General features: G+C 39.2%; 1 protein-coding gene across 8 annotated transcripts in view; it reads right to left on the reverse strand.

Moving 5' to 3' along the window:
• LOC138060850 (tyrosine-protein kinase transmembrane receptor ROR2) overlaps positions 1 to 15,706 on the reverse strand; it is a 149,624-nt gene that overhangs the window by 108,071 nt on the left and 25,847 nt on the right. For 2 of the 8 annotated variants that reach the window (XM_068925436.1, XM_068925437.1), the window contains exon 2: positions 15,015 to 15,147. The exons of 4 other annotated variants lie outside the window; for them this stretch is intronic. Coding sequence is in view for 2 of the 4 variants with exons in the window: in XM_068925431.1 (XP_068781532.1) it covers positions 3,351 to 3,429 (79 nt within the window). In the remaining 2 variants the exon portion in view is untranslated. Of the gene's footprint in view, positions 1 to 3,350; positions 3,472 to 9,458; positions 9,527 to 15,014; positions 15,148 to 15,706 lie in introns of those variants that run through there. 2 more of the 8 variants (XM_068925432.1, XM_068925431.1) reach the window with 2 other exon arrangements.

Consider the following 15,706-nt stretch of genomic DNA (forward strand, 5'->3'; position numbering starts at 1 on the left):
TATGCGGGGAAAGAAGAAAAGAAAGCTTTTTTAAAGATAGAACTCTTCCAAAAATCTGATGGGACTTCTTGTCTGTAAACTTTGAAAGGCAATTTAACAACAACAACAAATCAATGGACCCACTGAAAAAAAAAAAAAAAAAGTCAGGACTTAAGAACAGCTTCGTTTAAGACTTTCCAATTTAATAAAGGTTCCACTCTGAGCAGCTTTGTAAAAGGCATCACTGGCTTCCTGGTTTTATTGCTTCACCGATTTTCAAAGCAAATGTGCTCAATTTACATTCCAGCCCTGCAAATTTGACCTAGTGAGTCCAGTACTGGTAGTACTGGACTTCCAAACTGAATGACTTTCTCCCCGCAGAAAAATCAAGAATGCAGATACTCGAAGTTCTGCCATCTGTGACACTCCTGAAATGCTATCATCTCCAACAGCACAGCACAGATCGCAAACCTGATGAGAGATGAATCATAAGGAGGCATAAAATCAATTCAGATGCATGCCAGAGTTGCAGGCTTCGCATGTTACCATCATAACTGTGTGTTAGTGTGGATAGATGTCTTCTTCTAGGCTTAGCTGAAACATTATCATCTCCAGATCTTCAATGATGCCCATCAGCCCAAGTTTCATTTCCAAAAGCTCAGCTGGGGCTACAGACATGACTTTAGACAAAACGGATAGGGAATGCTGACACGTTCCATGGCAGAAGGTGGCCCCCGCTTGGGTGCTGTGGAGTCAGCACGCTGCTGCAGCTCTCTGCAAACTGACTGTGTGGCTGCATCCTAAGCTCACCCCCATGGTGAAGCAAAGCCACCACTTACACCCCAGTGAAACCAATTTAAAGCCAAATCACATTGCCTCGCAACTGAGACTATAAAGTCATAGATCAGGGTCTCAGACAAAATGTGATAACCTGTTAAAATCTGGTAAGTTTGTGATGTTTAACTGTGCCTTAGCCCCCCATCAAGACCTCAACTGTGCTCAATAAAAGACCAATGTGAGAAAAGGGAATAAACAAGTTTATGTTAATAAAGGCAAGAAATATAACTCTAAGTGCTGAGTTAAGAGAGAAGGTATCCTCCCTATAAGTTCATTAACTGAGTAAACCTAGTCTTCAGCAAAAGATGACCCTTTCCTGAAACGCCTAAAATAGACCTTTATAGACTCCTGTGGACAGCCAAATGCAAGTAGCCCCAATGAAACCAATGGGGTTATGCATTTGCAAAATTATGAAAGTGTTTAAGTAGTTGCAGCTTCAAGATAGCAGTATCAAGAAAAAATTGGTAACATATATAGTACCCTTTCTTTTTATTACAAGTCATGCATTATCAGTATCGCATAGTTTCATATCCAGCAAATGAAAATAATTTCCAGTATTAGCCACCTAAAGTACAGGGCTGATAAGTAAGTGCAAGTGCAGATTCTGTTTTCATGTGAAATATATAGCAAAAGACATGCTTAATGAAGAATATGTCCTTCTCCCTTTCTGCCATATACAATTTCTCAAAAAAAAAAAAAAAAGTCTTGACACCTGTGAAATTTCTGTGTTTTATAGTCAGAGCTGATGACTCAGAAACTGATGTGCACCATCTGCTTCCCAATCAACATAAATACCAAATAAACCAGGCCAACTGCAAAAAAACCTGCTGTTTTCCCATTGCTCATTTCCTGCCCTGATAATATTTCTGTATTACTGAGAACAAGACAAAACATGAAATAAAATCCATCACTTTCCTGTTATTAACCAGAGGATTTTTCCCCATCTAAAAACAGTATGCTAGCACTGGATAACATTGTACCTTTTTTCTCCAAAACATCTTGCCCCGCTGCTGTGACCACTTCACAGCAAAAACGCCCCTACTGCAGAAGACTGCGCTTTAGCGAACCAGATAGCTAAATAGAGACTTCTCCACCAGCTTGAAAACAAAAGGAACAAAATTTTCTCAACATATGCAAGCTAAAAGATGAGCCTGTCCCCTACCAAGGCAGAAGAGAGTGTCGTCTCTGCCTTGAGGGGACCACTCCTGGCTCGAGGTCTCCGAGAGACTAGGCAGTGAGAGACGGAGCAACAGCACTGAAATCCTTGGGCATACAATCAGATCCGTTCACCCTACCGCTACACAAGACTCAGCTATAAAACAAGGAACGACTTCAATATGAAATACTAATAAGCTGCTACTATTGTTATAGGAAGAGAAGACAAGATGTGCCGAGATACAGCTTTAGAAATTTTGAGAAAATACTATATAGTGCGTCTTGCCTGTCTTTTTTGGACAATCTTTTCTGAATTGGTCACGAAGCACGAGCTCGGAAGTCCCCAGTTCACAGGCGAACCAAAGACCTAAGACAAAGCAAAAACTGCAGCAACCAAGAGAAAAACATCAGCAATGGTCCTCACAATTTGACTTGTATTTCAGTCACGTAAGAACAAAAGCCCAAATCACAGTCCTCGCTGGCACATTCAAGAGGAGAAATATAGCTTATTTTTAAAAATAATTTTTAGCATATGCTCATGTACCAAAGCCATAATTTCTGATCATGAAATAGCTCACATTATACCAAGAATATCTGCGCAACTGTCAGCACAGCATTGATAAAGCTTTAATTCAAACTAACAATCCTCTATGGCCTGGACCAGAATACTGCTTTTCCTACTCTCTGTTACACTGCATGTAGATTAGATCACTTACATACATATATATATATATATATATATATGTATATATCTACACACACACAAATATATATATATATATATATAAAATGTATTTATTTATATTTATTTTTCAATGTACTATGAGAAAAGTACAAAGCAATAACACAACGCAGCCAAAGCTGAAGGTGGCTTCAGAATCTGTAATTTATTTTCTCTGATGTGACATTTGGAAACACTTTTCCTTAGGTAGAACTAGAAACTTATTTCCAACTTTAAATAATAGTAGCAGATCAAATTTCTTCAAGATACCGAAACAAATTATGATCAACCGCCAAAGTTCTGTTACAGTTTCTCAATTAAAGGTGAATATAATATTTTGCCTATAAGTTTGCATAATCCAACAGCGATTGGCCTCCATACTTTTTCTGCTCTTCAGTGTTCTCTGACAAATTTCCATCCCACGTGTTATTGCTTGAAAGCAACTACAAATTGGTGGAAGTTGACAACAACAGTAGAGTTAACTCTGCCAGAAATACACATTAAAAAAAAATATTTTTTTTTTTTTGCAAGCAGGCCTTGCTATTTAAAATGAGACTCTGAGGCACCACAAGAAGAAACCTTTTATAAATCAAGGGCACTGTGTGCACAGTAATTCACTTACAGTCCTAAAGAGAGATATTGTTAAAAATCTACCAACCCATTTTTGGCATGGACTGCAAACGGGCGAGAGGGTTTTTACAGATGCAGGTTACAAGCGCTGTTGCTCGAGCTGCCATTCCTGTGATCTCAGGCAAACTCTGCAGCGTGTTGCTTCCTTTCTGAAAAGCTTAAATAAGCGTCCTTCTGCCCCACACCCTTAGCTCGGGACAGTTGAGTCATTCTCACAGCAGATAAATCTTTCTGACTGCTGATTATTCTGGGAGGGTTGAGGAGGAGGGGAAGGCACTGCGTGTGACAGGGTCCCTTTTGTTTCGCTACAGGAACAACAATCTGTTTTTCATTGAACGGAGGTTTTAGTTCACTCTCCACAACATTTTTCTTTAATTATGATAAAAGACAGTAACTTAATCAGGCATAAATCCTGTGCAGCTGAACATAAGAAAATAAAGGGGTTAACGTTGGAGGCAAAACGTAGGCATGTGACCTCCTCTCAATTACTACTCTAGATAATATACCACTAAAGCACTGACAAGTGAAAAATTGTTCATTCCTCAAATATTGCGCTAGCATCACAGACTGGGAAGACGAATTAAATAAACCTAAGATCATGTTTGTTTTCATTAACGTGCGCTGCCTAGAACATAACTATTCAGTTATAAAGTGATCTTGACTTTCACTCCCAAAGCCTGTCCCTATGCATAGCTGCTCCTAGAGCAGCATTTTCTTTGTAAGACGCCGTTTATTTCAGAAACTCTGGAGAGACCAGCACCTCAATTTGCCAAATAAGCCGGGAAAACAATTAAAAGGTTGGGGTGGACAGCAGGTGGGAAAGATGCTACCTTTCCGGTTATGTTAGTTGACATACATGGGATCAATATTCTCAAAATATATAACGCTCCTCCTTAAGCCCCAGCCAGGCGCGGGCCCGTGGCCGAGCGTCCACCCAGACCTCGTAAGGACGTAGCCAGAGCTTCAGGGTGTGAAAAGATGATGGACACTGGGGAAAGGGAACCGAGGCACAAATTCCCCATTAAAGAGAGTCTAAGGGAGGACCCCACACAAGGACCCTGCTGGGTGTGAGACCCTGCAAAACACACAAGCGTTTTCTTCTTTCGGTAAGTAGCGGTTGCTGCCATTAAAAATGACAAGGTCCATCACTCGTCACACTGAGCTCCCCATTGAGACTTTCTAGCCGGGGCTGTTTTGTAGTTAATACCTTCTCTGTATCACTAGCACCAAGAGAGCAGTTTTTAGGACTACCTTGTCACTATCTATATGAAAAACGTGTTTGGTTGCTTAAAGACACTTCTTAAAGCTGAATAAAATGCTGAACGTTCAAACTACAGATGTCAAAAAGAAGAGAATTCCCTTGGGTGGATTTTTTTTTTTTTTTGGACAATCTGGAGTACATTATATCAGGCAGCCGGGAACTGCCTCTGGCTGTAGTTATGGAGTAGACTTTAAATGAAAACCGGTGTTGGTCTGCATAATATTTTGTGCACCTGGAGAAAATATTTATCCAAGCAGCATTCAGATTTGCGGCCACCAAACGTGTTGAGGACGTATTTGCAGTATGTTCAACGGAATCCTTGAAAGTACCTGCAGACACTTACTATATTTATATTAGCTTCTATTTAAACTTCATGAGCAAAACTTAGCAAAAGAAATATTATATTGAATTAGCACCTAAGAGAGTCACATAAAGTAGTCAAACTTGCTACAAAGCTAAATTCATGGTATATTTTTCAGTATGATTTTTACAATGACAATTTACATTTATACACCTCATACTTGTAATTAAATTTCCCCCATTAAGTGTTTAATATACTTAAGATGTAAACATATAATTATGGTTTTAATATTCTTGATTTAAACCTACTCTCTGAGTTACATATGGACTTATTTATACACGCCAACGCTTCTTTCCAGAACAAGCATCCATGATATGTTGTATTAGCTTTGCAGTAACTCAACATCCAAATGCTGGACTTTCAGGGTGTGTGATGCTGCACAGAATCAAGAGTGGAATCAACAGTGCTTCCTTATCAGGAAAGCAGACATTTAAACGTATTAACATTCTTCGTTTATGGAAAGTTTAATATATAAATAAACATACATTCCTATGCTGCAATACAGTTCCCACTTTTCTCTCCCTGTTCATATTGGTCTGGCTCCCTCCTGCATCTTACTACTAGACTATCTGACACAATTAGAATTAATTGTAATTAATGCAGACTTAATCTGAACCATTTAAAGTACAGCTCACTGACTATATTTCTTTCCTGCAATAATGTATGACAGCCACTTCAGAGGTACCCAGAGCTGAAGTATGGTTTATGCTCCTCCTCACCTCTCATCCTCATTAACAGAGCTCTGTTTGTTACTGAAGTACATACAGATTCCCTCCTAATCCTGAGGTAATGAAAATCTGCTAAGGTAGTAAGGTAGTAAATCCATAAAGAGTTCCCTGAAACACACTCTGCATTCTGAATGGCATCTACAATGTTTCCACGGGAAGCAATGGGTATTTTTCCTATGTAAATAAAATATTTTGTCTTAAAAACAGTAAAGGGTGAATTGTTGATGGAACTGTGACTTATGCACTGCAGCACAGCGGCCTCAAGCCACGTCAAAAAGCATCCTCAGCACATCATCAGTGCTGTCCTCCTCTTTAGCCACATGCTCCTTGGAGTAATTGCTTCTCGAAAAAGCCCAAACTATAAATTACCTCTGACAAATTGACTTTCATTTGGTCTTCTAATGTAAGATGACCAGAGATGCCACTTAAGATTGCATTAAAGACATTATTTCTTGTCCCCCAGTGAACATTGCCTGGACTACACTCGATCCAGTATACAACCATACTTCATTGCTTATGACCTGCAATATATTTTACATCAATAGGCACCCCAAGCTGAGGAAGAGGAAAATGACAACGTGGCCAGGAAAGCTAACAAGAACTCTGCTACAAAAACTGTCAAAAATAGTCATACAATTCGTTCTATAATAGTGAGGGGCAAATTTGAAAAAAAAAAAAAAAAAAAAAAACCACAGAAAAACAGCATGTCCACCACCACCAAAAATCCCTGTTATTTCTGAGGAGCCTTGAAGAAGACATAGAGTCATACTGAGATTATCTCAATGGGAATATAATCTTCGGGAATATGTAATATTAAGGATGAAAAGACTTGAAAACATTATTACCAAAGACATTTTTATACTATTATATCGTTAACCAAAACAAACCTTTAGTCACTGAAATTACACTGCATCCTGAGAATAATAAAAGTAGACTTTATTCTAAATTATGCTTCTAATTTACAAAACATTGTAGGCAATTTTAAATTTATAAAATGGCTTTCACATCAGTGCGTTTCTGAAAATATTTTATCCATTTCTATTGACCCACAGCTGCTTTTGGAAGCCCAAATTAATTGTGAGGAACAATAAATCTTGATCTATTTTTTCTAAGGTGACTTTGTTTGACAAGGCTTCACTGGATTAGTAGTATTTGGGAGGGAGATTCAGGGTTAGGCATCAGAGTTGGAAACAAAACTCGTTTCTACACTGCCATTCAGTGGATTTGTGTTACTGGATCACAAGTGCGGCAGCTTAAGTAGAAGTGGATAGAGAAAAGAAAAACTAGAGACAGTCCCCACATCTGATTTTCCAAACAAGATGATGGAAGATCATGTAATTAGATTTACTGCTGAACAGGATCTCTTGGATATCTTTCTTCATTTCCTGTGTGGAAGAACACACTGGATTGAGGGAGTCAGGACATGGTAGGTTCAAAATACGAAGCACCAACTTTTAGAGAACATATGAATATTTAACTCCTGATCTTTAATTTCAGACTCTGGCAGTAGAAAAATTAAGTAGGTTGGCTGCTTTCATAAAAGTGAGAATCCCTAGGGTAAAAGTGCAAAATTGGAAGAAGTGAGAAGGAGGTGACAGTGAACAATCTTTGATAATTCACTTGCCTAAAGAAGTATTAGGAGACTAACCCAGCAGAGAGAGGGAAAACTCAGACTCCATCCAGACTACCACCACCTGTGGGGCAGAAGCTATTGCATCCATACGAAATGACGAAGCCTTTAATAAGAATGCTGTTAAAAACATCTAGCAGAAACGCTGCAGAAGGACCAAGAACTGTAAAGTGAGAGTCATCAGACTCTTTAACTTTTTCACCACCTTACCTCTCAATTTTGCTTAAAGGCTGGAAGCCTGACAGACAGTTGAAGTCGGAGATGTTAAGAGCTCACAAGTTTATTCATCCACTTTTTTAGATTTATCAGATATCAGGGGTTGAGATGAGAAACTTTGCTTACTTCACCAGAAGCCAGATGCATAAAGAGTAATGATTATAACCCACAAATGAAATACTGCATTAAAAAGCAAAAAGGAGCAATGGCCAAAATGGACATTGCTGAGGATCCATTCTCAAGAATAGTCAGGAAGCAATGTTTTCAATTATCCTGACATAGTTAATATGTTTTACCGCAATGGTTTCTGAAAGATCAGATAGTAATCATCTAATGTAAATTCCTGTTTGTTAATATTAAGAAATAACCAGTCTGCCACCTTTTTAATTCCCTGATTAATGGGGAAAAAAGAAGAAAGATTACACTAGCATTTCAATGGGATAATACTCTTGCTTGCTGAGAAGTTGTTGGATCTAGAAGCAAGCAAAGCTCTGCCTTTTTGCTGGTGGTAGCTTTTTTTTTTTTTTAATACTGCCTTGACAATTCATTTGGCAGCAGAAGCAGCCTTGACCGCTGGCAATGAAAAACACACTCACAATCCATGGCCGGACCAAAAAAGACACTTCTAGCGCATAATGGAAAACATAAACCCATCATTCCAAAAAGCCATCAAAAAAGATGAGCAATCCATGCTTTCTTAAAACACCGAATCATGCATATCTTCTGTCCTGAAAATCCTTCACATCAGTTAAAAAAAAAAAGAAGACTTACCAATATGCTATCCAAGCCTGAAAAGCAAAATTTTTCTTCCTGTTATAAGCCTTCATTTTAAAGCGCATTGCCTGTTCCTTCTCCTTCCACCTTCTGCTTACAAAACAAAACCCTTATGGTTGCAAAGATTACGTTCCAAAGAAACAAATGCAATGCTTCCATCCCAAGTTCACAACTGAGGTAATGCAATATTAGGACTCCAAGTAAGTTTACAGCTGCTGCCTGCAACACCACGGGCAGTAAAACTACCATGAATCTAATCAGTTTCCCATGGCTTACAAAAGCTGCAAAGAGGTGGGAAATCAGGAGCTTGAGTTATTCTCTAGGGAGAAGCACCCCAAAGATACAGCCTGGGAGTAGTAAGGTATTTTCTGTGTGATCTATCTCATCAATATCCTACACAAGTCAATCACACTTGAGGAGCTACACAGCATCCTGCTCATCCTGATGGATGCATAGCTGCTGCCCCAAAGGGGGTAGCCAAAAGGAGCATTTACGATCTTGCTAGGAAACCAGTGCACTGCCACATCCAAGCAAAAGGAAGTGTCGGTGAGGGGAGAGATGAAGAGGAAGGCACTATTCTTCAGCTGCATCCTTCCCACCCTGCCTCTAAAAACTGAACTACCTTCAGACACATGAGGGTAAATAGTGATCAGACTCGCACTATTCAACTCTTTACCGTTGATGCTCAAGATTTCTCTCTAACTCCATATAAACAAACCCTATTTTTAAGTATTTTCTGTATGTTGCAGCAATTTGGGGCCCTTATCACTTCACAGCTGAGCTCCCTTTCTCAAAAAAGATCTCCTAACCACTGTCCAAGAAACAACAGCTTTCATTACGTAGAATTAAGAAAGGGTCATCAAGTTATGTTTTCAAAACTCTAGACATATTTATGTTCAACTTATAAGTGTTCATAATAACAATCTAAGATAGTTTCACGATACTGGAAAACAACTACATGCGTCTCCCTGGACACAGCAACAATCAGCTCCATAGCAATCAAATCAGATAAACAAGCTTTCGGTATTTATAGTTGATAGTTCACAGGTATTTAGAAAGAAAAGTTCATTTTAAAAAAGGAAAAAAGGAGGGCAGGGGTGAGGAGAACGGAAGAGAGAAAGCCAGAGCAAGAGAGAAAGAAAGAGAAGCTCCGGTGCAAGACTTACCAGGGCCTCCAAGCCAACTATTCCGATGTAGTGTTTTTTTCAAAAAAAAAAAAAGCATCAAACATACTGCTCATTAATTCATACTGGAGTGAGAAAAGAAAGGTTCACTATAGAACAACTTTTTTCTTTTTTTTTAAATGTATGCTCCAGGTGTTATTTACAACTGACAAGAATCACAAAGGCCTCACTGTTTATTCGACTGACTTCATTCAAAGGTTTCTAAAACACCGTATTTCATATTTAGGAAGACATGCTAAAATGAAAGAAGTATAGCACAGTATATAATAAAACACTCCTAAACACACTGAAGTTAACTGACCTCAACTCAGTTGGTTGGAAGATTAAAAGAAGTCTTGAAAAGCTTACAACAACAAAACATCACATGGCACATGGCAGACATTACAACACTTCCAGAAAAAAAGAAAACACATAGATTACAAAGTAAACAGAAGAACACACCACAGTGACTGTAGAAAATTAAAACGCCTTTTAAAAGGGGAAAAAAAAAAGGTTAAACTGACTTAGTGACACCCCTACACAGAGAGAAAAACTGTTAATAAAGATTCTAGCACTAGCCTTAATTCTGACTGCATAAACTCACACTGGCTGCCCGATGGTCACTCTGACAGCTGAAAGTTTAGAGGACTAACAAAAAAAAGCAAAGAAGGAATCAACATAAAATGGGTAGGTACACATGCCTAGAGGAAACCAGTTGATATCTGGAAAGCTAGAACTGCAGCAAAATGAAGGGAAAGAAAATACTTCCAAGCCCCAAAATACTCTTTCTGGGCTAAATCTTACTGAACCCTTTTCAAGCAAGGAATTTCTATTCTGAAAAAGGTTAGAGCCTCACATAAACAAACAATTTTTCTTCAAGTATTCGGGCCAACATGTCTAAGTAGTCTCACACTACCCAAAACAAAATTCTCCTGCAAGCAAAGACTGTATGAAAAAAACAGCACACAGAAGCTTCCCTAAAATGTGTCCAAAATAAGGTTTATAGTTTTCCTTTTGAAAATATCTCAATGTTTCTACCTACGGCATGATTTTGCGACTCCATAGGATTTCAGTTTAAAGAAAATAAATGCTTTCAACACCTTTTAGAAATAGCCAGTAAACTAACCCAAGGGCACGTGGAAGCCCGGAAGTACATTCTTACGTCCATGTCAGACAGCACTTAAGGCAAAAACAAAACAAAACAAAAAACTTACAAACACTAGGATAGTCCTAAATCTCCAGATGAGCCTTCAATTCTTCTTCTTCTACATCCCCAAAATACTGAGTTACTCACTTTTCAGCTGATACTGGTAATTGCATAGACACAAAAATCAGCTGTTACTTTTCTTGTTCAAAAAAGAAAAAGGAAAAGGAAACAAAAATGGAGCTGCAGGAGGTTTATAAATCCATTTTTTTTTTGAGGCCTAGTTTATTTTTTGCAATAGCTTGCTAACTATAATGGACTTCTCCAGGAATGCATGTTCTAACTCCATTTCCTGCTGTAATTAAGATCCTGCCAAAGTAACGTTTCAAAGCAGAACGCAGGCTGTCAGCATATGACAGAAAGTTCATTGCAGGCTTCCAAAATCCCAAAGCCAATTTAAAAATGAAATGTGAAATTATTTTTTTGTTATCGTACGACGTTCAAGTTGGGCTAAGAAACAACACAAACAGCCTTGCGGCCCCTGCAGCCTTGCTTTTAATTTGAAGTAAGGGGTGGTTTGAAACTTTCCAAGGTTGAAATTAAGCACAAGCACTCCTGGACCTGCCTGCGTCCTCCCATCGCAGCCTCTAATTTTCAGGGTAAAACACTTTTGGGAGAAATCTCCTCCAAACACTGTTTCCTGCAGGCTTCGAACAGCACGAGATTTTTCTGAGCCTTCCCTCCGAGCTGGTGGCCTGCCCCTGGCCTCAGGGGAGCCAAAGGGGCTCTGCCATTGACTAGAGCAGGAGCAGAGCCCACCACCAGCCCCGGCCAGCTCCAGCACTCGACACAGCGTGACCCGAAAGGCCATCGGTCCTTCTTCACCAGCCCCTTAAGTTGCTTCCCGCCGCGCACTGCGGTAATAACGTGGCATGACAGCAGATTTGTCGGCCTTGTTCATTTGGTCCGCTAAATGAAGGCCTCCGAGAACAACTCAAAACACTATTTCAGGGATGGGCACTTGACATATAACCTGAAAAAGATAGCCAAGGAGCCTGAAGGGAATTTACAGGGAGAACGTGTTAGCAGCTCTCCTCCGACAGCAATTTCCGTGCTTGCAAACGCCACGGTTGTCACATGGGAACAGGGAACAAAAACTAGTGCTCTGTGGCCAAAAGCAAGTCATACCCTACAACTAGGCCACAACTTCCACAACAGGTTTTGAACTCCTGAAGGCATCGCCTGTCAATACACCAGTGTGGGTGCAGAGCTCAAAATAACCGAGGCCGTGAGCCCACGACATCCCAAAGACTCCCTCTCTCACGGAGGAATATACACAGCTCTGTGTGCGTGTTTATATCTACAGCTAGGAAGGAAAAAAACCTGTGCTATCAATTGCTTTATATGTATAAAAACCTCTGTCGTGATAAAATGAGAGACTTCAGGGCTAGATGATGAGGTGGGTAATCTGGGGAACAAGACGGACAATAGGCGAGGGTTACCCATAACACGTGTTTCTGAAAGCTTCAAACGTACAGGGAGAAGCAACTTCAGTGAGTCATGTTTCAAAAACATTATTTTCCAGGTGATTGCATTTGGTTCAGGGATTCACTGAGCTACTTCCAGAAGGAAAAAGCAGTTTGCAACAAATGAATGCAGCAGGCTATACTGCTATAGAGACACACGCACTGAGCAAACAGTCTTCAAAGTACACAGAAAGGGAAGGGAGAAAGACATGGGCTGAAACAAGCAGATGACTAACTCCTGCAAGCACCAAGCTTGAAAGAACTGAGCATGTTTGCTAGTTTAGTCACCAGGATTGCGGTTAAAATGCACTCAATAAAAAGTGAAGCTTTATGCTGCTCCCTCTGCCTTTTTTTTTTTTTTTTTGATTTAGCAGAAATGCTTTTCCTACGACTCCTCAGAATGCTTTTCCTTGGCTACCTCGCTGTGTTTCCCTGTTCAGCAAAACATTCCTGTACAGATTTAAAAGATCTGCTACTGAACTTAGGGTACAGTTTTGCTGCAACCCCTCTGGACAATTGCCACCAAGGCTTCCTTTCTTTTTGTACCAAATAAAAAGCTTTTCTTTACTACTATTTTTTTTTTGAGTGGACAACTAGCTGTATTTAAGGAACAAATGTTAAAAGGAGGACATGTTTTCTGGCAAAAAAAAAAAAAAAGCTCTGGGATGATTATAGAATTGGCTGCTAATATAAAATCAAAGGTAACACCTCTATTGTAATCACAGGTCAGTGCTAGTTCCCTTAATTTTCTTATGAGAAATACGTTTTTAATAATATTACTCATAATAGCTGTTAAAGAGGGCTTAATTTCTAATAATTGCTTGCATTCTATCTATACTAATATTTAAGTCTATGATTACTATTGGGAAATACAATTATAAAAGAGTTAACATTTACTTTCAGGTAGTCCCCAGACTTCCCCCATCCATCCCCATCATCTGGACTATTGTTATTTTTACTTAAGAAGCAAAAGAAATACCGTATTATTTTAAGCTACTTTGAATCTAAACCAAACTAGCTTAAGAGGACTTTTTTTTAAATGTTGTTTTAATCCTATTGCAATTCTACTTTTCTTTAGACTTGGAACTGATTAAAACAAAACAATGCTCTGTCCAAACCTTCCATCTTCTTACTACTTTCCCATCCTTCCACTATCATCCTAAAATACTGTTCTCTTACAATATGAAATTCTTTAATCAGCCCCGACACGCATCTACTTTCTACTTGGCCTAGCCCCAGCAAACACAGTCGTGCTCTACTACACATCATTTCTCTCCATAACCTCTCTTTTCCTTTGGGTAACATACTTCATTTCCAAACATACCTTCCACTACAGAGCAAGACTCCAGGCTTCTGTAAGGGTTAAATTAGAGGTCGAATAATTGGTGCACAAGCAGAATTCTGGTTTGGTTCACAAATATTGCTCTCGCTCAATCTGAATTTTGGCCAAACCAGCTGCAAACCTAAGCTTTAGTCTGGCAAGTCAATTGCCTTAGCTTGTCATTAAAGTATTTTGAACATTTTAAAACACCTAAATTGGACAGAACGCCCCAGATCCACGATTCCCCAAGCTTTATCATCTCGTACATTGTTTTTAACAAAACGATTACAAAGCGAACAGGTAAAACATCCAGTTTAAATAGCTCTTGTGCTACACATATCACTCTTCAGGAATTCAGCCCCCACAACACAGGTATGATCATACATAAGAACAGAGAGATGATTTTCTAGTGTATGAGTACTATCCTATTGGCAATACAAAAAAAAACACACAGGAATTTTTCTAATAATACTAATAATGATCTACAGAGGCAGTTTTTAATCAGAGAGCAAGCCTTCTACGTCGTAAAAATATGATTCCCCACCCCGGAGAACAGGAATATCGAAAGCTATATATCGCTTTCCTATCCGTTATGGTTTGATCTAAAGCGGGGTGACTCACTTTTTTTTTCTTTTTTTGATTTTGAAAATATTTTCTCAAATGTTGCAACAACCTGAAACATCTTTTTCAGTAGCGGAGGCAGAAGAGGAGAACTAAGGGAATTAATCGTATCTCTTTCTCTATGAACTCGTACAGAAACAGAGTACGACATGATCCTGGGCACTATTATGCAAAGGAACGCCGGTCCCGAGCACACGAAACAACCCATCCCTTTCGCAGGTCACATGCTGGGCAGCTCAAGAAGAAAAGAACCGGTTGTAGGGTTCCTTAGGCCTGAAGAGTTTTACAGAGCGTTGTAAAATGCAGTGAATACTCCCAGACATGAATGCAAAATGTGCTATTAATCCTTTCTTTCTCTACACTGGAATGTCTTTATGGTTGTAATAGGTACCAAATTTACACGGGCCTTCTGATTTTTATAAACAGTGCATTCATACTTCTATTTCTGAATAATAATTAAAAAAAAAATCTTTGAAATACTCACAAGGTCTTAATCCCCCTGGGAAGTGCTGTTCGTGAAGTAATTTTGTGTTTATTAAAAAAAAAAAAAAAAAGTGGGATCAGAGAGTCAAGAATACTAACACTTATACAACATTTTTCTCCAGTGATTGAGGGGAGGCAGGAAGAGAAATCCAAGAATTCCCTTAAGGATCTGTAGAAATCAATAAATTAGATGTCTCTCATACAACTGTGTTTTGAGTGGTGTTTTTCCAATACAGAATTCTCTGAATCGCAAGAGAAAACAGAATTCTGTTCCCAAAGCTCCTAGAGCCTCATGTTCTCAAAGCAGGTCGCTAGCACGCTCGGGGCTGCGTGTCATTACTGCAGCAGCAGCAGACACTGCACGTCACCAACAGGATAGAGCAGGCTCATTTTATGAATAATACACCAAGCAGATGGGTAAAGCTGTGACACCAAAAGTTGTTGACAGGTGAGGCCGAACCCACCTCCAGGCAACGGGGGCCCGAGACGAAGAACTCCTGTTCCTGAGCCGCAAACGTCTTTGGCCTCCTCGAGACAGGCTGGCAGCCACACACGTCTTGTGAAGTTGGTACTTCATTTGCACATTAGACACAGTAGCTAGTTGAACAAACAAAGCAATGTTGAGTCAGCATGTCAGGCAGCCTGGTCAGACTAGGACACATTCATCGCCTGGTGCCTGGATTTTTTAAACCAAATACAATTTGCACAAGAAAAAAAACCAAAACACAGGACTCGCCATGCCTTACAAGGGCAGCACTACTTGTAACATTTTCCAAGATAAAGTAACTTCAATACTTGGCGAATCAAACTTCAGCCTGCTGCCTAATGGAAATCTCTTTTGATCGCAGCCTTTCCACAGTAACTGACACATTATGGGTTCTTGTTGAGAAAATAAAAAGAATGATAAGTGCTTTTTGCCTTGAGAAGTCAATAAAAACAATCTTATCAATACTGTTAAACAACTGTAAATAGTTAGGAATCTAGGGAAAAAAAGGGGGTTCATTTATTTCAATCAATTATATAAACAGATTAAGGCACACTTAAATCCTTTTGCTTAGGAAAATCTTTAATACTTTGTTTGCTTTGTTGTCAGAGATAACATTTTTCACTCAGGTTGAAGATAAACCTTCTGGTTCTTGTTCAGATAAATTATCAA

This window comes from Struthio camelus, chromosome W, assembly GCF_040807025.1.
Source record: "Struthio camelus isolate bStrCam1 chromosome W, bStrCam1.hap1, whole genome shotgun sequence".
Lineage (NCBI taxonomy): Eukaryota > Metazoa > Chordata > Aves > Struthioniformes > Struthionidae > Struthio > Struthio camelus.